This window comes from Anas platyrhynchos, chromosome 8 (assembly GCF_047663525.1).
Source record: "Anas platyrhynchos isolate ZD024472 breed Pekin duck chromosome 8, IASCAAS_PekinDuck_T2T, whole genome shotgun sequence".
In the NCBI taxonomy this organism is placed as follows: Eukaryota; Metazoa; Chordata; class Aves; order Anseriformes; family Anatidae; genus Anas; species Anas platyrhynchos.
In genome coordinates, this window is record NC_092594.1 from 30,123,916 (window position 1) to 30,143,752 (window position 19,837).

The 19,837-nt window shown below is 38.0% G+C and overlaps 1 protein-coding gene across 11 annotated transcripts in view; it reads left to right on the forward strand.

Moving 5' to 3' along the window:
• Positions 1-19,837, forward strand: part of MAST2 (microtubule associated serine/threonine kinase 2) — a 198,933-nt gene that overhangs the window by 138,822 nt on the left and 40,274 nt on the right. For 9 of the 11 annotated variants that reach the window (XM_038183262.2, XM_027462776.3, XM_027462775.3 and 6 more), the window contains 5 exons: positions 1,158-1,312; positions 9,094-9,169; positions 9,854-10,063; positions 15,643-15,744; positions 18,928-19,060. In XM_038183262.2, coding sequence (XP_038039190.2) covers positions 1,158-1,312; positions 9,094-9,169; positions 9,854-10,063; positions 15,643-15,744; positions 18,928-19,060 — 676 coding nt within the window. The remainder of the gene's footprint in view (positions 1-1,157; positions 1,313-9,093; positions 9,170-9,853; positions 10,064-15,642; positions 15,745-18,927; positions 19,061-19,837) is intronic. The other 2 variants (XM_038183260.2, XM_038183261.2) reach the window with 1 other exon arrangement.

Genomic DNA, 19,837 nt, shown 5'->3' on the forward strand with positions numbered 1-19,837 from the left:
AAAGCAAACTAGGTGAGTTAAAACTTTGGTCATACATATCATGTGATGCATAATTCCTTATTACTTCTGGTATTAGGATGCTCTGCTTACTAGTTACAGTGAGGGTCATTGTAGCAAAAGTTCTTCCATTGGAAAAATGTGCACAAAAGATTTCATCGGACTGAGAAGAAGCCTCAGAACTTATGTTAGTATGGTGTTTTTCATAAGGCCCAGTGGTGTTATTCATTGCTGCTCTGGTTATTTAGCACTTCAGAGGATTTTAAATTTGTCCTTACATAATACATTTACTTATTTTTGAAAAATTGAAAGGGACATTGAAAATAATCACACAAAAAAAGTGTATTCTTTAGTTGACCTACAGCGTTTTCCCCTGGAACATCCAACATTTGATGTTATTCACACTTCCCACAAATCTTATGAGCTCAGGTTTCTTTAGGTTCAAGAATTAAATCTATTTCATGTCTATCATTATCATAGGACATGTCATATAAATTTATTGACTTATTTAAAAATGAATGAGCTGCTTTACTGTTTGTAAAAGGAAACTATTAATCATGCAACTACAAAGTCAGCTGCTTTCATTTTATTATTTCCTACCTGGCTAGAAAAGAAGCCTGATGGGTAAAGAAAAGGAGAAATAAAATGGAGATCATGGAGAAATAAAATCCAAACCGTTTACAGTAGCAATTTCAATTGAGAGCCAATAATAAGTAAAAACTCCCGTGTCTACACAGCTCCATAGCATTCTGCATGCCAGTGAAACTCCTGAGCTAAGAGAGCATGAGGGAAAAGGAAAGTTGCTCACCACTCCAGGAACCTCCTTGTCCTTTCCAGAGTAGCACTGTTGTTCATGTATATTCCTTTCTGTCTCCTAAGAGTAAATTACCTTCGTGATCAAATGTAACAGTTCCAGAATCAGATGTATTGCTTCCCTAGCCTGTTCCCAAAGTTGTCCTGATCTCACCAGCTCTGTCATTGTACACATGGTTTGGCTTAGCCTAAAGAGAACATTAAACAGAGGCACCTGGTCTGATAAGTAGCTTTCTTTTCCGCTGGAGTGTGCAGTGTCTGGCAGAATTCGTTCCTCCTCCATTCATTAGCTGACCCCTATGCATGCGTTTAGTGCATTTCTTTTCTGTATTTTTTTCTGTACTCAGTCATCATGCTCATCTCAGGAGAAGCTGCACCAGCTGCCCTTTCAGCCCACGGCAGATGAACTTCATTTCCTGACAAAGCATTTCAGTACTGAGAGCATCACTGATGAAGAAGGGCGCCATTCTCCAGCCTTGAGACCTCGATCTCGCAGTCTCAGGTGAGCTTCAGGCTATGTTTATTGAATATTTAAGATGTTAGACACAAGTATTGCATTTCCATGTGTGCTTTCAGCTTTAAGAAGATCAAGAAAAGGTGTTGTTTTTTGTTTTTTGTTTTTTTACATATTCTTGACATTACTTTGCTGAGCATTGACTCCTCCTCACCTAATCAGAAAGAAATATATATATTTTTATTTTACATTTGACACTAAGGATTTCAATCGCAAAATGGTTAGTGCAGTCTGCTTTTGTATCTCCACCACAACTCTGTGAAAATGTGATCCAGAAGCATCATAGACTAAGCCTGTAGGATGTAGATTTCCGTTAGTGAAGTTTCTTCTCAGAATTTTGCTGCAGTCATATGAGGAAGCTATAACAGTCACAGTTAATAACTTTTCCAGCAGTGATTCTGAAAGGGTATGAAAACTGGAGTCGATGAAGTCAAAACCTCAAACAGAATTGCACCCACGAGCAGTTTTGTTATAGCTCTGAAAACATTTCTCCTGCATTAGCAGTTGAATAATTTTTACTGTTTCTTCAGAGAATTGGTTCTTCAAAGATAGTTATCCAGTGGTTATTTCTGCAGTTGACTTTTTTCCATACTTAAAAATAGAAGCAACTAGAACTTAATCTTTCACAGAATTAAAGAATGATGGAAGTTGGAAAGGACCTCTGGAGGTCTTCTTGTCCGAACCCCTGCTCGGGCAGACTGCCTTAGGACCATGTTCAGGCAGCTTTTGGGTATTCCACAAACTCTCTGGACAAGTTTTGTTCCAATTCTCTAACAATTATTAAAAAAAAATAATACAAAAACAAATCCACAAGCCATAAGTTTTTTATGTGTTTAGTGCTGGACCAAGTAAAGAAAACTCAAGGGATGCCTACCTTCCGTAGCATCTACATAACCTTTTGTTATGAAACAAAAAGGATTTATACAAGCAGGGGACAAAGAGGTGAAGTATCTCTTATGCTCCTCATCTGAGAGTATCAAAGGCTGGATATCACTTTTAAATCAATGCGCATGATCCAGAAGCTGTCAGCTGGAAATACTGAATCAGTGTGCCCGGTTCAGGACTTAGACTGGGGTTTGTAATAGAAGGGAAATAGTCCATGAGAAAATGCTTGGTGAGTATTGTGTCACGGCAGAGCTGACCCCTCATGATTATTCATAATTATTTGTATGTTCTGAACTACAGTGCAGGCTGCATGCTAATTGCATATGGAACTGCTAAGTGCAGTTACACAGTAATCTACAAGAGCAGGTAAGTACTGTAGGTAGTAGCACACTTAGCCTGTGATCTCTACAAATTGCCATGTAGTAAAAGAGTAGCTACATGATTTGTGCTAAATTGTTCAAGTCTCTGACTGGTAGTCCTACTTCAGTCTTGCTGCTGTCACTCTTAACGCTGACTATCGCTGATCAGTGTAGCTGTGGTAGTACTAATTCCTTGTAGATAAAACAGCTCCTATAGGTAGACAACCCATCACTAAAGTAATTATTGTCCTAACACAGACATATTGCTGTTGGAATAATGAAGTATAAAGCACTATTCCTGATGCAAGAATGATGTAAACAAAGACATGAAGAACATAATTCTGTTTTTTCTTGTTATTATAAATTATTAACTTTTTGAGAATTTGTCCTCTGTGAGATGATTTAAAAGCAGAGTTATCAGAGTAGGTTTACAGATTGTGACAAGATTAATTCAGCATGTCGTATTGTGATTAATATTTATTTCTTGAACACTTTCTCTAGCTTTCTTGGGTTTTCAGTGTGATAATGGCCAACCTTATTGGTATTACAAATTTTAGAGTCAAGTAATTTAAATTTTTTAAGCTTACTGTTCCTGGTTTGTTTTTCATTTTGCTTATTGCTAGTACTGTGATGCTGTGTGGCTCCAAAGCACCTTTACTGCTACCAAACATCTGTACTGGCCCTTGCACCTCAAAGGAAAATTGCTCCAATTAATTGTATTGATGTATCAGTGTTTCTGTGAGTTAGTACTCTATTTGGCAGGGGGTAGCCGCTGTCAAATGCTGGGACCGTTTGTTGTTCTTTTTGTTTTGTTTTGTTTTGTTTTGTTTTTGAGGGCCTCTGTAACCCCAGATTTTTTTTCTAGAAGTATCAAATCATCCTTTTATGGTCCTAGCTAGACTATTGCCTGCATAGAACTTCTGGAAAAAATCTACTTTTTTGAGTAGGAATTTAACATTTTCTAGTATTTAGCTGAAGCCAGGAGACAGTTCTCCCATCCATCTCCAATAGATTCAGCACTCACCTATTAAATGAAAGGCCATATCTTTGATATCTTCTTTTTTTTTGTAGTGCAGCCTTCAAATCCTTCAAGTTACTGATCAACAGAGAGATGCCCAGGCTGTGTTCACTTCTTTTAAAACAATCCTGGGCTTTACCTGAAGGAGACTTTTTTTTTCCAGGAGTAAAATGCACAGAGAGTGTAGATTCTCACGCTAAACTTGGCATCATTACTCTTTTTAATTTAGAGAGATGCTGCCCTCCATCTTTTCCCAGTTCTTTTTACTTGTCATCCTTCAACAGTTGCTAACAAGTGGGAAACATTGGAGATAAAAGTCGGGCTGACTAATAACTCTTTCAAGAGCTGCTTCTGTGCATTCACTCTGCCCCCCAATCTGCCTGTTTTCCTTGATCTCATTTCATATTTCAGGGTAATGATGTCTAGGGAAAAAAGATCGAAGACTGTAGCAGTGAATCTTTATATAGTTGATGAGATCACCCTTAATCAAATGTGCTCTTTCATCAGTTTGCGGGGCAGTGCTGTTTAAATGCAGTCCTCCAACCTGACTTTCAGTGTGTTAGATCCTGCTGCTGAGAATATACAGAGACAATTCCTAGAAAATGTAAGTTACCAGGAGAAGCTTCTGACAAAAAGTATCCAAGATGGGAACAAAGAATAGGTGTTGCAAAACCACACTGATGGCCCATACAGTCCATTTTTTGTCTTAAGAATCAATCCTGTAGGTTGTGGAGTTCTCTCATCCCTCAAGCATCAGCTTGAACCACGTGAGTAATCTGCGTGGTTTCAGCACTTGCTGCTGCTGCCTTAACAAAGTGCCCAACATCTCAAGCTGCAGAGGAGCAGGTGATGCTCCACGTAGAGCAGGGGTTCTCACGGCCACTGATTCACCACAGAAAGATAATAGTTTTATATTCCTAAGACTGAGGCATGTATTTCTTACCCAAATGCATTCTAACTGTGTTAAAGATGATGTTGGCCCATTTGTTTTTTCTCTCAAGACAGTGAATTTTGTGAACTTGAAGTTGTTCAGAGTGGTGATCAGCTTTAAATTCAACTGGCTTTCACTCTGTATCTTTATGGTCTGCCTCTTATGAGGAAAAGTGGGTATTTTTACTTGACCTCTGTACTGCTTTTTACTTTACAGTCTTTTCTGTCTAAAGCAGTTCCAGTGTTTGTTGGCATGCGCAGAAGAAATAATAAAAAAAAGGTTTGGAAAAAAATATGTGTTGGAAAGAGAGCTAGTTGCAGTTCCTGTGTAAAAGTATAGAAAAAAAAAAATCATTAGTCCTTGCTTTCAAAGAGCTTGAGATTGAAATGTGTTCTCTTTTCCCTAATTTTTAATCTCACCTACCCATCCCTTACACTCAGAAGGCACTCCTAGTGTAACGAAAGGCTGGTGAAAAACAGTTCTGCAGGACAAAAACAGCTGCAAATAGCATTCGTCCCCAGACAAAGGTAGCTAGAAGCTCAGTGTTTGTAAAATTAATTTAAAAAGAATGAATCAGAAAGTGTGTAAACAGTTTCACCCTTTTGCAAGCTCAGAAATGACTTTTCAAAGTGCTCAAAGAGAAAGGTTCTTACTGCTCTGTTTCATCACTCTCCTGTTCCATAAAAAGACCGATTGCTATATATTTTACTTTGCCTTGGTTTTCCTTTTTGCTAGCAGCACTAGAATAACTGCCCAGCATGGACTTTCTGTGCTGTTCAGTTTTGGTTATGCAGGAAGAAAGATTCTTGAAAAAAACACTGAAAAATAAAGTAAAGTTGCACCTTTAACTTTCTGCAGTTTCTTCCTCTGCAGTATAGATTTTCACTCAGGAAAACTGTATTTCACAGTTACCACGTGTGTTGGTTAACTTCAGGCTCCAGTGGATGCTTTCTGCTCTACTGAGTTCAGTTCTCTTGCTCCTTGGCTCGTCCAGGAACAGGACTAAGCCCCAAGGCCTAATTGCTGTGGTCTGTGTCAGGTGCTGAATCAGATATTTCTGCTCTGAAGTCTGACCAACAGATGGGGATTGGCCACATTTGATTCTGCTTTACCTTCTCTCTCTCTCTCTCTCTCTCTCTCTTTTTTTTTTTTTTTTTTTTTTTTTTCCGGGGGACTTTTCTGGCATCTAATATTAATGTAATTTCTTTGAGGGCAAATATTTATATGTTTGATTTTTTGGGGAAGAGGGAGGCTGGCACTGCTCAGCTTCAGGAAAACACTTATAGTTTCTACTTTATGCAACTTCAGCTCTCTAGTTTTACAATTACTATTTTTTTTTGTCACTGGAAATGACAAAAGTGTAAGGCCTATGATTTTAATTTTCCTGTGGACATTGGCTTCTATAATATGGTATACATTCATCATAATTAAACCTCCATGTGGGGTTAAAGCTGAGAAGAGAACAGAGCTTTTAACTTCTCGGTGTTTTTCTAGTAAATACAGCTGCCACAGTGAAGGAAAAAATACCTATTTATAAACAGCTCAATTTTATTTAGTCACTGCTAAGCTGGCTTTTTGTGAGATTTAATTTATTAATACACTACTTCTTGAGATAGCTATTAGCTCTTTTCACTTTCTAGTATCAGATAAAGACACCTGAGTTTTGACAAGCTGAAGTCTGGAAGCCTTTGTGGGAGAAAGATGTCACTGGAAGTCTGCTACCACATCATTTCATGAAGTGGAGGGAAGGGGAAGAACAGAGTAGTTTTTCATTTTGCTGTTAAGCTTAAGGGGACAGATATTATTCTTCTAATGTCTGCTCTGCTGAAATGAAAAACTCACTGACAATAATAATTTCTTTGACCTACCCATCTACCAGGAAGAGAGAAGAAGCCTGCTTTTTGTCTTGAAATGTTATGCACGTTCACAGTGTGTGTCCTGTTGTACAGAAAAGAATCTGTTCCTTTGTGAGGCTTGAAATGTTAGACTGGTTTTGTACCACATATGATTTTTTTTGTGCTGTGTACACGTGCAAAGCTTTTGCATTTGAAAAGCTGTCATGCCAAGAAAATGTATTCGATCTCTCTTTTTTTTTTTTCTTCCATAAAAGTTCTCTTACATTCTCCATTGGTAGCATGCAGTTATCTGCCCAGTCCTGTTTTTTGTTTGTTTGTTTGTTTGTTTTTCATCTGGTTATGTCTCCAACATGCTACTCAATCAATAATCAGAAGTTCCTGGCAGCCAGCCTTTGGTTACTTAGTCACCTTCCCACATAATTTTTCTGTAGTTTCCTAGGTTAAAGCTCAACATTTAAAAAATTATGGTGCATTATATTATGGTGCACTCCTTGCTGTAGTCATTTAATTTGACATGTTCTATTGGGTGAATTTTATTTAGAATGACAATTTGAACCTTCGTCCTGGGTTTTATTCTCAGTTGCTTGAATGCTCTTTCATTCTAGGTGGTAGAAAATTAAAAATAAAATGAGTAACAACTGCCAGCGCCTAAGCAGGCTAAGGAATTATAAGAGTTTACTTGCCAGTCAGTAGAGTCTTCTACAAAGAAAATAAGAATTGCTTTGTTTCAGAAATGTAAAAAACAAAACAAACAAACAAACAAAAACCACCATCAGCATCAAATCATTTCGGCTGTTCTTAAGGAAATGCTCCAGCTCCTGGCAGGACAGCTCAAGAAGTATATCTTCTGTACAGCTATTAACTTCCTATATTCATACAAATAAAGTGTTTTGAAAGTAAAAGGAAAAAAAAAAACCAACGTTTTGTTGTAGCACTAAGACAGCAAATACTTAAACATGCACAAAATTTAGTAGGACTGCTTTAGAGTGAAAATGAAGTATGTATGTGCCTTCGTAGTTTTGTAGTCAGTATCACACAGAGAATCATTTCATTATAGAAAATAAATTCTTCAAGAAATATGTTCACCAAATCCTTAATTCCCAATGAACTGCCAGTAAAAAGGTATCACATGCTTGTACTGGTGGTTTTGGTCTTAGAGAAAAAAGAAGAAGCATAGTTACCTAGATATGTAGGGAAATGTGCTTCAAAGCATGACTTTTTTATATCACTCTCTAAGCTCCTACCCTTGTTTTCATTATGTCATGCATTCTGTGCAAATATAAATGTAAGTTTCTTTGTACAGAAATGTTTTCTTGATCAAAGAGGATATATTATTGTTGAGAAAAATAACCATGAAAATGTGTTTTTACTTGTTATGAGTAGCCACTGAACATCCAAATCAGTTTTTCTCTTGTAATGTGGGTTCAGTGAGACATTTAGGCTGAAGTGTATTTTCTCAAGCTGAGGGATAAACCTTAATAAAAACAAGACACAATCTAATTCATGGAATTCCAGCGCCAGGCATGAAAAAGAGATTGGTGTTGCTATACTCTGTGAGCCAGTGAGTTAAATTTTCTCTGAATTGTAAATATATATTCCCAAAAGAATGCTTTTCCTTTAAATAGGTTAGCGGCAAGGTAGTAACTGTAATGCATTCAGAGTTTAAAATGCATTTATTCCATTTAGAGAGATCCATTTCATCTTTCACAAGAAAGTTTAAAATGTTTGAACTGATTCAAAATAAAATTGCATTTTTTATATATAAAAAATATTTTTCACAATATGTGGTACTCTTAAAATCATGAAGACAATAATCATATAATACTCCAAATAATTTAAGCTCTTGCTCGTCTTGAATGTTAAAACAATGTAACCAGAAAAATGAGATGCTGTAGGCGATCCTGTAGCTGGGGATTATCTGCATTACCTCACTCCGGCTGTCCTCAGTGGTGGAATGAGTCAGAGCATTGCATACCATCAGATGTGATGAAATGAGATGCAACTCTTCTTTAAAAACAACCCAAACAGTGATATAAATGCAGTTTGTCAAGATTTACTGTCCTTTTTGTGCGTGCGTGTGTGTGCCTTGAAGTTGCTTGCTAACCTATGCATCCATGCATATGCATCCATGGTGTAACATGCCCAAGGGAGTGCAGTTCTCATGAAAGTATTCTGTTCCTACTGCTTGTGGTATTTATATAGAAGATTTAGCAGAATAACACTGTTCGTGCATCCCTACAGTAGCATGGTGTTCTTCAGACAAAGGAAAGCGAGTCTTCTCAAGGTCCTTGTTGCATTTTTCTCTGCTCCTTTCCAGCACTAGAGACTCTGGAGGTAATAGGGATTTCTTCCTGTGCAGGTCTGCTGCCATTACCATGGAGGGCAGTAAGAGAACACAGGCAGTGACAGTACCTTTAACTAATTCACTTTTTTTTTTACATGCTTGTGTGTTAGGGCTTGCATTCAGTGGGAATAGGTGGGTTGTCTGCCTGAGTTCTTGTGCAGACAGGAGGGTGAGCAGTTTTCAGATGAGTTAGCTGTCACTTCTGGAGGGCTATGAACTGCCATTGCTTGGTAAGATTTCCTCTGAAGTTCTACATATAGCCGTTACTGAAGGGAAGTCAAAGGGCCACAGTCAGTGTGGCAGTGACCAGCACTGGATTTTTGAGGGTTTTGATGTGATATTTGTAAATGATGATGTACTTTCTTTTCTCCTCTAGCCCGGGTCGCTCCCCAATTTCCTTTGACAGTGAAATAATAATGATGAATCATGTGTACAAAGAAAGGTTTCCAAAGGTAAGGAATCACTTTTTGAATAATGCATTCAATGAACTTGTGAGAAAGCTCAGAATTTATTTGTGGTACTTACTGGGAAGGATCTCATGTCTTACCTCTGATTTCCAATTGTTTGTTTATTGTTTTAAAGCTGAATATTAAGATCTTTGGAATCAAGTTTTGAGAATTAACATTTCACCGCAATGAACATAGATGTTTGTTTATCCCAGAGCTGTCGATACAGTCATTCCTTTCTGCTTTACCACTAGTAAAAATAGATGTTTCTCTGGTGGCAGGATATTGGGGCTTATACTGAAAGAAATGACGTCTGTCTATTGCTCGGGGCAATGATTTTCAGATTTCATGGTCTTGCGTACAAGTTCTGAGAGCTGCCTTGGATCTTACATCCTTATTCTGGAGACCCAGGGAAGAATGCAGCCTCAGAACCAAGATATTTTTATAGTCATTTCCATTTGCAAAAAGTGTGTCCTGATTAAATGTTGCTGTTTGTTCTTGTGAACATAATTCTTGCCTATGGTATAATAATTTTATTCTAAGCAAAACACCATTATTGCATTTTGGACTATTTTCTAAGCCCAGTGCATTTTGGGATTGAGAATATGTTACTTTAGTACCCTACTTGTTTATGTTTAGATTTTGGGATAGTAAAATTTTAAGAATAATTTGTTTATTCTGTACTCTTAGGCCACAGCGCAGATGGAAGAACGGCTGGCTGAGTTTATTGCCTCTAATGCTCCAGAGAATGTGCTGCAATTAGCAGATGGGGTCCTAAGTTTCATCCATCATCAAGTTATTGAACTGGCCAGAGATTGCCTAGATAAATCACGTGAAGGTCTCATTACTTCTCGGTACTTTTATGAGCTGCAGGAAAACTTGGAGAAACTTCTCCAGGATGTAAGTGCACTCTAGAAGTAGAATATATTACTTTGATTGAAACTTGAAACAATAAGGCAGAGCTTTGATTTCAGGAGAGGCAGGATGAATTCCAGAGGAAGGGCAGCAGGTGGGGGTATCAGGAGACCTGAGTCGTTGATCTACCATGGGCGGATTTGAGCAAGTCACTTCACCTGTGTACTTCATCTGTATGAAAGTTAAATATGCATATGAGGAAGTCAAAGGCAGTCTTTGCCATTTATGAAAATTGGGTTCATACAGATGAAGGAAATTACTGAACTTTTCTTTCATGTACTTCAAGACTCTGAATGACTTATTAATTACAATAGTGCCTTCAAGGAGTGAAAACACCATAGTTTGTAGTGTTGCTATAAATTTTTCATAAAAGATTTTCTTGAGCTGAACTAATCCAGTTGTGGGGTTGTTTTTTTTTTGCTACTTCGATGTGTTTTGTGGTGTTCAAAGCATTTGAAAATACACAAGGGGGCACAATTTTAATGCATGCTCAGTATGCTTCAGCTACTCATTAAAATCACTCTTTTCCTTTAAAATAATATTAACTTCAAAAAATCTCTTAGAATTTATGCTATAGCTGTTGCGAAGAGTCGGTGCTATTACTTATTGCTGGGTCCAGACCTCTGTTTGGGAACATCTTCCTAATCCTCTGCTTTGATTTAAGGAGATAGCAAGTTGAAAGTACAGGATTTATAAAGATCACAGGCTCAGATAACAAATATCACTGAGATACTAAGAAACAGAGACCCTAAAATAATTTTTCTGTGATGATTTTTAATCTTTTTAATGAAGATGTATTTACATGTCATTGATCAGCTTTCCAGTATGAATTGCACTAGTTCGTGCACCTCTGCCACTCTTTCTAGGCTTTAGAAGTGGTAGGTAGATTAAAATACTATGTTAATATACTACTACTGTATTTAAAAGCTTTGTGAAAACTGCAGAATCTTCCTTTGTTTTAACTAAAGTTTTTAGCTACCACATTTATATGAGTGTGGCTGCAACTTCCCCGATATTTGTTATGCATGGGAAAAAGAAATTGCTGATGTTTGTTCCTGTGGTGCTAAGCCTGAATGAGGAATGATTTTGACAGATCAAGAGAGGAAGAGAATATTTGTCAAGGACCTGCATGGTTGTCTGCCTGTGGCATATCAGTAACCACTGCGGATGCATTTCTATAGTAAAAAATGTGTTTCCTGGTAAAAGTAGAGTTCTTTGGATGCGGTGCGGGAGTTTGACCATAGCTTCCAGCATACAGGGCTGGAGAAATTGCATCTAGTCAAAGAAATTGTTCAGGATTCATGGTTTTTAAAGGAGGAAAATCTTTCTAGTGTCTGAAAGCATGGCAGCAGAGCCTTTTTGGACAGCATAAGCAGCACGCAGGCACTGCTGCTGGATCCAGGGCTGGCTGGTGCAGGGACTCACAGAGGCACATGAGCACTGCTGCATTTTGCTGAGAAGGCTTGGAGCTGCTGTGGGGGAGCTGGAAGCAGTGTGCAGAGGTTTCCTGCAGCCAGATGAGTGTGTCAGTAGGTCCATGTTGTATCTCCAGCATCTAGAAGCAGGGTATGTGTGCACACCAGCTATGAAATAAGGAATGCAGGCACCTTTGGTCGGTGATTTGGAAGCTGAAAAGCTTTCACTAGAAGTGGATGTGTATGTTTTACAAAACAGCTTACACTTCAAGGGGTGCAAAGGGTCTACAGAGTATTTTACAGTGTCTTTTAAAGTGTCTTCTGGTAACAGATAGTTTAAGCTTGAAATTCTCCAGCTTCCAGACTTTTCTCCCTCCTTTGTATGTGGACTGTGATTTATTATACTCTAAGAAATTGAGAGAGCAATAGGTTAGGTCTGGCCACTCCACTCATCCCTCTCAGGCCTGTCTTATGGCCTGAAGAGGTTGATCAGGATCTCAGAGAAGGTGTGGGTCAGGTAAGCATGCTTTTTCTTTTCCTCTCCCCTCCCTCAGAACAAGTCCTCGATATACACCTTCTAATATTTTTTTTGAGGACTCACATGAAACACCAGATTCTTGGAGTTGAAATTAGAGCATCCCAAGGTTAGGGCAGGATCTTTAGCTCTGATTACCTTCTTAAGGCATCATGCAGAGTAGCACTTTATATAAATAAGACCAATTGGAATCCCTCCCCAAAAATAAACCTCTTTCACTTGGGCAGTAGTATGGTCTGTGCAGTAGGATATACAGTTTCATGCTGTATTTTTACAAGATACAGAGAGACTGGGAAAATGGATTATTGGTCAATAAGGAAACGAGCAGCACTGGGTCAGGAACTAGCAGGAATACCCATGAATTTTCATACAGTTTTACTGTGAAATTCACACAGGAATTTCAAACCACAGAAAGAAAAAACTATTTAATATGTTGCAGTTTGAGGCTACTTTATGTTGTAAAAATGTATTCATAAAATAGAGTAATTGGGTATGTAAATAATGAGCTGTTTAAATATACCAAACCAGAGAGCTTTTAAAGTTTTTAGATCCTGGCTTTTGTAATAAAATGCCAACAAATCTCATTAATTCTGGCAAATGAGATATTTTCTCGTTTGGAGCGTGAAATATTGTCTTCTAGCTAGAGAAATCTATTGCTTATTGCATCACTGAAATGATCCTCAAGTAAAAATGAATTTAATAGATTTTCTTTACTTTGGAAAGCGTGGACTTGGATACTACACTTCACATTTAAAGAAAAGATATTAAAAAATAACAGAAAATACTTATGAAAAAGAATAGGGCATTTGGTTCTTTATCTGTTACCTTTGGGGTTGGGTTAGAGGATGGAACAGGAGCTCAGGTTCCTTTGAAGTAAAAGGTTATACTCAGTTGTTTACTTGGCTCCATTGACTAAAAGACAAAGATGAAGTAAAACTAGCCAAAAGTTGAATGGCTTTTGCATAGGTTTAGCCAGTTGGAGGTAAGGAAATGAAGAATTACAGGTGTGTTTCTGTGCATGGAACAAAAGGAAAGAGGAGGGAATTAGTATTGTACTATGGTGACTGATACAGCACATTGGAAAATTGATATTCTGATTGGAATTGCTTTCTTAATATGAGCCTGAGCGTAAATTTATTGGTTCTTGGCATTGCAGGTCTATTGTTTTGGTTTCCATCAGTATATTAGCTCAATTACAGTGTTGTGACTTGCATATCCCAGTTATTGGTCCTGCTGAACCCCAGGGGAGGACAGTGATTTTAATTTCATGCCCCAGTAGCTCCAGTTAGTGACGGATGGGTCTTTCAGATATGGGAATCGGTTTGTAAATTACCCGTTGCTACCTCCTGTACATGTGTCACTGGCAATGTGTGGAGGAATGGCATCAGCCTCTACCCACAACCCCATCGCTTCTCCCTCCTCCCCTCTGGAGGCAGGAGGGGGGGGACAACCCTGAAATGACACCAGCAACCTTCAGACAAGCATGTCGTCATTGGGAACTGCTAATTAGGTGGCACACATCATCCCAAGGCACATGGAAGCGGTGGGCAGAGCTGTGCTATATAACCCCGTCCACTTTCGAGATACTGTCAGCGGGACAGATGGTAAACAAGACGTCTGCAGAGATGTCTGGACTATCCTGTGAGGGGAGGAAACAAGAAGAGGCAGTGTTGCTGAGGATCTTGGAAGAGCAGCGCTGTGCAGAGATGATGGCTGAGTGGCTGTTACAAGTTGTGTTTGATTTTTGTAATCCTCTACTCTGTTCTTTTTTTTTTTTTTCCATTTGCTTTTCTTTCTCATTTGGCAGTCATGGTCTAGCTTTTCATTTTCAAAATAGACACCTGATTAAGTTAGTTAAATTCTTAAATTATTTGCCTAAATTGCAGAAGATGAGAAAGCGAGAAAACAAAAGGACTTGATTTAAAGGAATAAGTTTGCTTCAACAGTATAAACAGAGGCAATAAATAAAAATATTATTTTTTGCATACTGTGTGGGGGAGAAAAAGGACTTTCCAATTGCATGGCTCATATTTCAAATAATACAAAGTTGTTGATGTTTTATTTATTCATGGCAAAGCAGCTAACCCCTGGTGATCTGGAATGGCTTTTCAGCTATGAAAGCATTAATTTCTTCATAGAATTCGTATTTTAGCTCATAAGTTTGGGTAATGCATTAAGGGGCACAGAGTGAATACTAATCACCTTCATTTTCATCATTTTCTACTTTATAATGAGAAAATACTGTTTAGGAAAAAATCACAACTTATTTCAGTGTTTTCAAAATATTCTTTATAAGGCTTTTATAACCAGGAAGCATCTCTGGTAATGTTTGTAGATGATGAACTAGCAGTTATGTAGTTTTCTTCAAGGTTAAAATTCTGGCACTGCCTTATCACCGCTGAATTAATGTTTCTTATTCTGACCTTTGTCAAAATGAGAAATAATAATGTTGTTGGTTTGGTAACAAAATTGGCATATAGTTATAAATGCTTCCTTTTTCTGGCTTCTGTGTTTTTATTGTTCTTGTAGGTGACTGACAGTGTGTTTTGGTTTCTCAACAGTATATTTCTTTTTCTTAGATGGTGTTAATGAACAATGATAAATGAACCTTTAAGTTTCTTGCTGCTTGCATTCGTTTTGATAAAATATCATTCCTATCAGCAGCTACTGGCTTGTTGCCAGTATAAACACATTGGTGAAGTTCTGGACTTTATATTTGTGTCTGTGCTAAAGCCTAATTTTTTTTACATTGGAAAGCAACAGCTAGACTTCATTTCAGAGGTTTTTTCATTGGAACCATCTTTTATCACCCTATAATGAAATACTATTCTACTTGTTTTTCAGGACTTGTAACAATATTGTTTTTGAGCAAACAAGAGTAGTTTGGTGGGTGGGTATTGTTGGTCAAATTTGCCTGTTTTTCTTACATTACCCATTTTAATGCATTTATTGCTATAAAAAGACATCCCTTCTTTGTGCATGCGCACACACACAAACCTTGAAATTAAGCATTGAATTTGTACTGAAGTCTGGTAAATTAAAGAGTGGGAGAGAATAAATTCTTTGAACTAGCTTTCTGTATGTTCTTTGCTTTGCTTGTGTGCTTGGTACAACAGAGCATTCAATACAATGCTGTAGTTGTTTAGCAGAATTTATGAAATTAAATCAAAAGAAAATAAAGTTTAGGATTTTCATGATTATGAATGAAAGTAATACAAATTCCGCCTGAAAGCACAACCTAAAAAATGTGTAGCTGTTGGTCATTTCTAGATTTTGGTATCATATGGATGGTAAAATTGGAAGAATTAGTATTCCTGTTTTCATTTTTAAAAAACAAAACAAAGACCACATTATATCTAATGTAACTGATAGGTGATATAACGCAAATTGAGCCTTTGAAATTTCTCTTGCATGATAAAAAGTCAGTTGTAATGGCAAAGCTATGTGTAACTTGGGGTTCTTGAATGAGCCAAGATTGCAACCTGACCTGACTCGGCCATGCCTTCACTGCTGAATTGCAGTTACTGAGGGTGATTCCTCTGTGATCAGCATTTGACATATAAACATGAAGAGTTCACTGCTAGGACCATAATGGGATCCTTTGCTCTCCACAGGCCCACGAGCGATCAGAAAGCTCAGAGGTTGCCTTTGTTACCCAACTTGTGAAGAAGCTGATGATTATTATTGCACGACCCGCTCGGCTGCTGGAGTGCCTGGTAAGTGTGGTTCTCAGGAGAGCACCTGTGTGATCTGAAGTCTGGAGTGTCTTTGGGGAGATGAGGGACCCAAGGTCTTCAAGAGAAAACTTTAAATTGCGATGAAAACATTGATGAAAAATAAATCAGTATTTTTTTTAAAAAAAAAAGTTCTGTCTTTTGCATTAATATGGAATTATCTTCCCGTTGGAGTGACAGGTGCAACAGTGGCTAGGTAGGTTTTAGTGTAAAGGTTGTGTCTGAGGGGCCAGATACAGCTTTTGGCATCACTTCATGCAGCATCACACCGCCTGATTTTCCTCCGGGTGTTAGTAGGAACAGTGAAGAGTGTGTAAGTGCATGGTTTTGTGTATACAACATTGTGGTGGCTATTGATTATAGAGCTCAGTTCTGTGTCTGTATTTCAAAGTGATGTTGAAAAGTCGGTGAGAGTATAGGAAAGAGTCACAAATTTTTTTTTTGAGGGCTGGAGGAGGTATCACAAACCAGCTGAAATTTGTGAACTATCAGGATGAAATTCCCTGGCCTGCATTATGTGAGAGGTACAAGCACACAACCTAGTTGTTCTTTCTGGACATAAAAATGACAGGGAAGCTACGTCTGATTGAGAAATTACACAGGGTGGCTGAATTAGGAATCTATGGCTGGCATAGATGTGTAGTTAACAGGTTGAGGGCAGCAGCATGGCTGGGGATGCCATTTATCACTGGAGTCACTAGAAGATAAATGAGTTTTGCAGAGCTTTCTTTGGCAAGGTGGACTGGAGTGGTCCAACCTTTCCAATGATGCCAGTCGTTGTAAACACCTGCTGAGGTTCTGTGAACCAGTAGACTTCAGAGAGTTCCCGAATTCCTCTGCCCTGACCCATGGCCATCAGATGGATTGCTTTGCTGGGAACCCTGTAGTGCAAGGAAGGCAGGAAACCTTGGTAAGTTTTGTGAACTCATCTCTATACCTGGAAGCACTTCCAAAATCAAGTCAGTTTTTAGCTGCAGATCAATAGGTCTCCAGGGTCATCCGCTATCTTCTGCACCTCACGTTCTGCAAAGTGCAGGAGAGCAGTAAAGTCATTGAGATTTGAGTAATAAACTCCAAAGCATGTAGTGACAACCTTGAAAATGCAGTGGCTGGTCTTTAAAGTGTAAAAATCATGTTTGGCTTTATATATTAGTTTTTCCATTTTTTTAAGCTTTATTGGCTTTCTAGCAATTTTTTCCATATATGTAATTCTGCTGATGTGAAGACTTAAGCATGAGTGTTCCTTTCATCCTATAAAAGAGCAACAACTATAGCAATGGATAGTCTACCATTTAAATAGCTTGTGAGCTACATTTTATTTTTATTTTGTAGCATAACTTTTGATAATCTAACATTTAACTTCATTGTTTATGAATTTATAGACAAATGTTCTAAGATTTACTCTTAACATTAACTTCAGTAACACAGTTCGTTCTTACGAAGAAGGCAGAAGCCTTTTAAATGAAATGACTCATATAGGCAGTGGTTGGGATGGATGTGATAGTCGTGATGGGATTGAAGGCATGTAATTATTTAAAACTTCAGTTACTTGGCTTCAGTCTTTGTGTTACATGTTGGACAGTGAAATGTTTGTTTATGGAATGAGTCTCTGGGGCTTAAACAAAATTGCGTGTTTTTTACATCATTGAAACCATCTTTTGGGGAAAGTATGTAATTTGTTGTTTTTTTTTTCAATATTATTTTTGATAGCACTTCTCCCCCCTTAGTAGGGACCATTCTTCTCCTTTTAAGTAAAACGGTACACAGATAATAAAATAAATCTACCACAAAGAAGGCAGAAGTAGAATTTATTTTTGTACGCTTCATTTTTTTTTTGTCACCAGACATTTATTTTCTTCTGTCCTTTACTCACCAATGAATGCCCTACAGCTGTATCTTGAAAAATCCTTCCCTGACTCCACCTTCCCTCTCGCCTTGCTCTCTAAATTATATTGCAGTCCTGTTGATCACATCTCTCCCATGGTCCTCTGTGATCCCTGCTGTCTGCTAGCTCTCAGATAGTTGACGAATTCTTTTCCAGACAAGTTAGAAGAGAACTTTGTTTCTTGCATTGTTACTGTCTTTGGTTGATGGATGTATCAAAGCAGCATTGCTTAGACTAATCAAGAAAAAGCATCTTCTCTGTTTCTCTAGCCATTTGCATATCTTTACATCATCATTTTCCCTAACTTTTTTTCTTGTTCACAGTTCTGTACTGTTTTCTCTCATACCACTGACCATACTCACATCCATTCTTTTCTGATAACTTTCGCTGCTTCCCTTTTTTCCCTCACATGTCACTAGAAAATTTTTGAAGAGTCTTGCTCATTACTGGCAAATAATAAAGTTTGTAGGGCAGAATTAAGGTTATTTAGTGATCTTGCTTCTAAGCAGCAGTGCTCTTGCACCTTGATATTGTCTTTTATTTCCAACTGTATATATTGATGTAGTAAAAAAAACTATACCTGCTTATAACCTTTGCTTTCCTTAGTGATCCAGTACACCAAACCTGAGCTGTTCTAATCCACCCTTTACCCTTTAATATTATTTCTTAAGTAGAAAGTGAAATCTTCTCTGCTGGTAGACTAATAATTAGTATTTTATTAACAATTCTATTAGTTATTTCTAAGGTTGGGACAGTTAAAAGTGAGGTAGACAGGTGAATGGTTTGATCAGAAGTGATATTTGAAAGCAGGAGAGGTTCGTATTGGCTTAACTCCTCTGTCAGACAGAGGCAGCAGCAGAAGGCACCTCAGTCCTCATCACCTTTCATAGCACAGCTTGGAGACAAAATTAGGAGGTGGGTCCAGGTTAATGTTTGCATTTTTATGACCTCATTATATGATAGTCTGGTTTTGGTTCATAAAATTCCTACAATCCTTGTCATGTTTTGAATAGCAAATCTAAGCCAGTGGATGTCCACCAAGCTGTAAAGGCATAGCATTTTTGCAGATCAGGTTGGAATGCATTGACTTGCTTGTTGTACTATAAATGTTTAGCATTGCTGCTCAACCCAGAATTAGTTTTGGATGTTTCTGAGGAATCCAGATGATTCAACCCATGCTCTTGCTCTCCAATATGTCAGAGAAACCTTTCATATCTGTAAAGCTGAATCATTTACACCCTACCCTCCACCCCCTCCCCTTTCTCTCTACCTTTCTGCAGGAGTTTGATCCTGAGGAGTTCTACCATTTGTTAGAAGCTGCAGAAGGCCATGCCAAGGAAGGGCAAGGAATTAAATGCGACATTCCTCGTTACATTATCAGCCAGCTGGGACTTACCAGGGATCCCCTGGAGGGTGAGAACTCGTGTTTTGTACTCTCCAAACTACTGAAAGGATAACCAAATCTCCAGATACTAACTCCTGGCCACTACATAGCTAAAGGAAGCTTTTATTTTATTGGTTTAATTTTTAAGCCATTTGTCCTTATCTTCCTTTTTGTTGTCAAATTCTAGATTGTCTTTTCCAGCCCCTTGTCTCAAAGGAGCATTGCTGGGGTAAGGATCACACATCAACAGTGACAGTTCTTTACTTATGGTGTTAATAATGTCTCCCTGTATTATAGCTGAAAAAATGTTAGAAAATGGCTTTATGGTTTAACCGCTTTCTCTGTGCTGCTGGGCAGTAAAAGTAAGTTCACTTGTTATTTCTGTCCAGCCACCGCCTGACCGACTACTGGTGGGTTGGTTGGAAAGGATTTGGTCATCCCATTTGTTGGCCTCACTGGGAAAAGTTGTGACTTTCCATTGTCGGGACCATGAAACCAGGACTAGTATAATTTTTTCTTTTAAGTGGAGATACTTGTATTTTTACATCTTGCATAGCAGTGAAACCAAAAAAGAGTGAATTATAACCAGCACAGTATGTCATCAGAGTAGGAGGAGGAGTGCCTTGTACTGCCTGATAACTGAGCACTTCATGTGAAAATAGCAGCAATATTGATGCATGATTCAGTGAAGAGTGCATATATTTTCAATTTTCTAAAGTAGATGCACTATAAACATAATGTCAGTTAATGAGTAGTTCACTTGGATATAAAAGTTTTTTTTCTGCTCCCAAAAGATATTTTTCCAG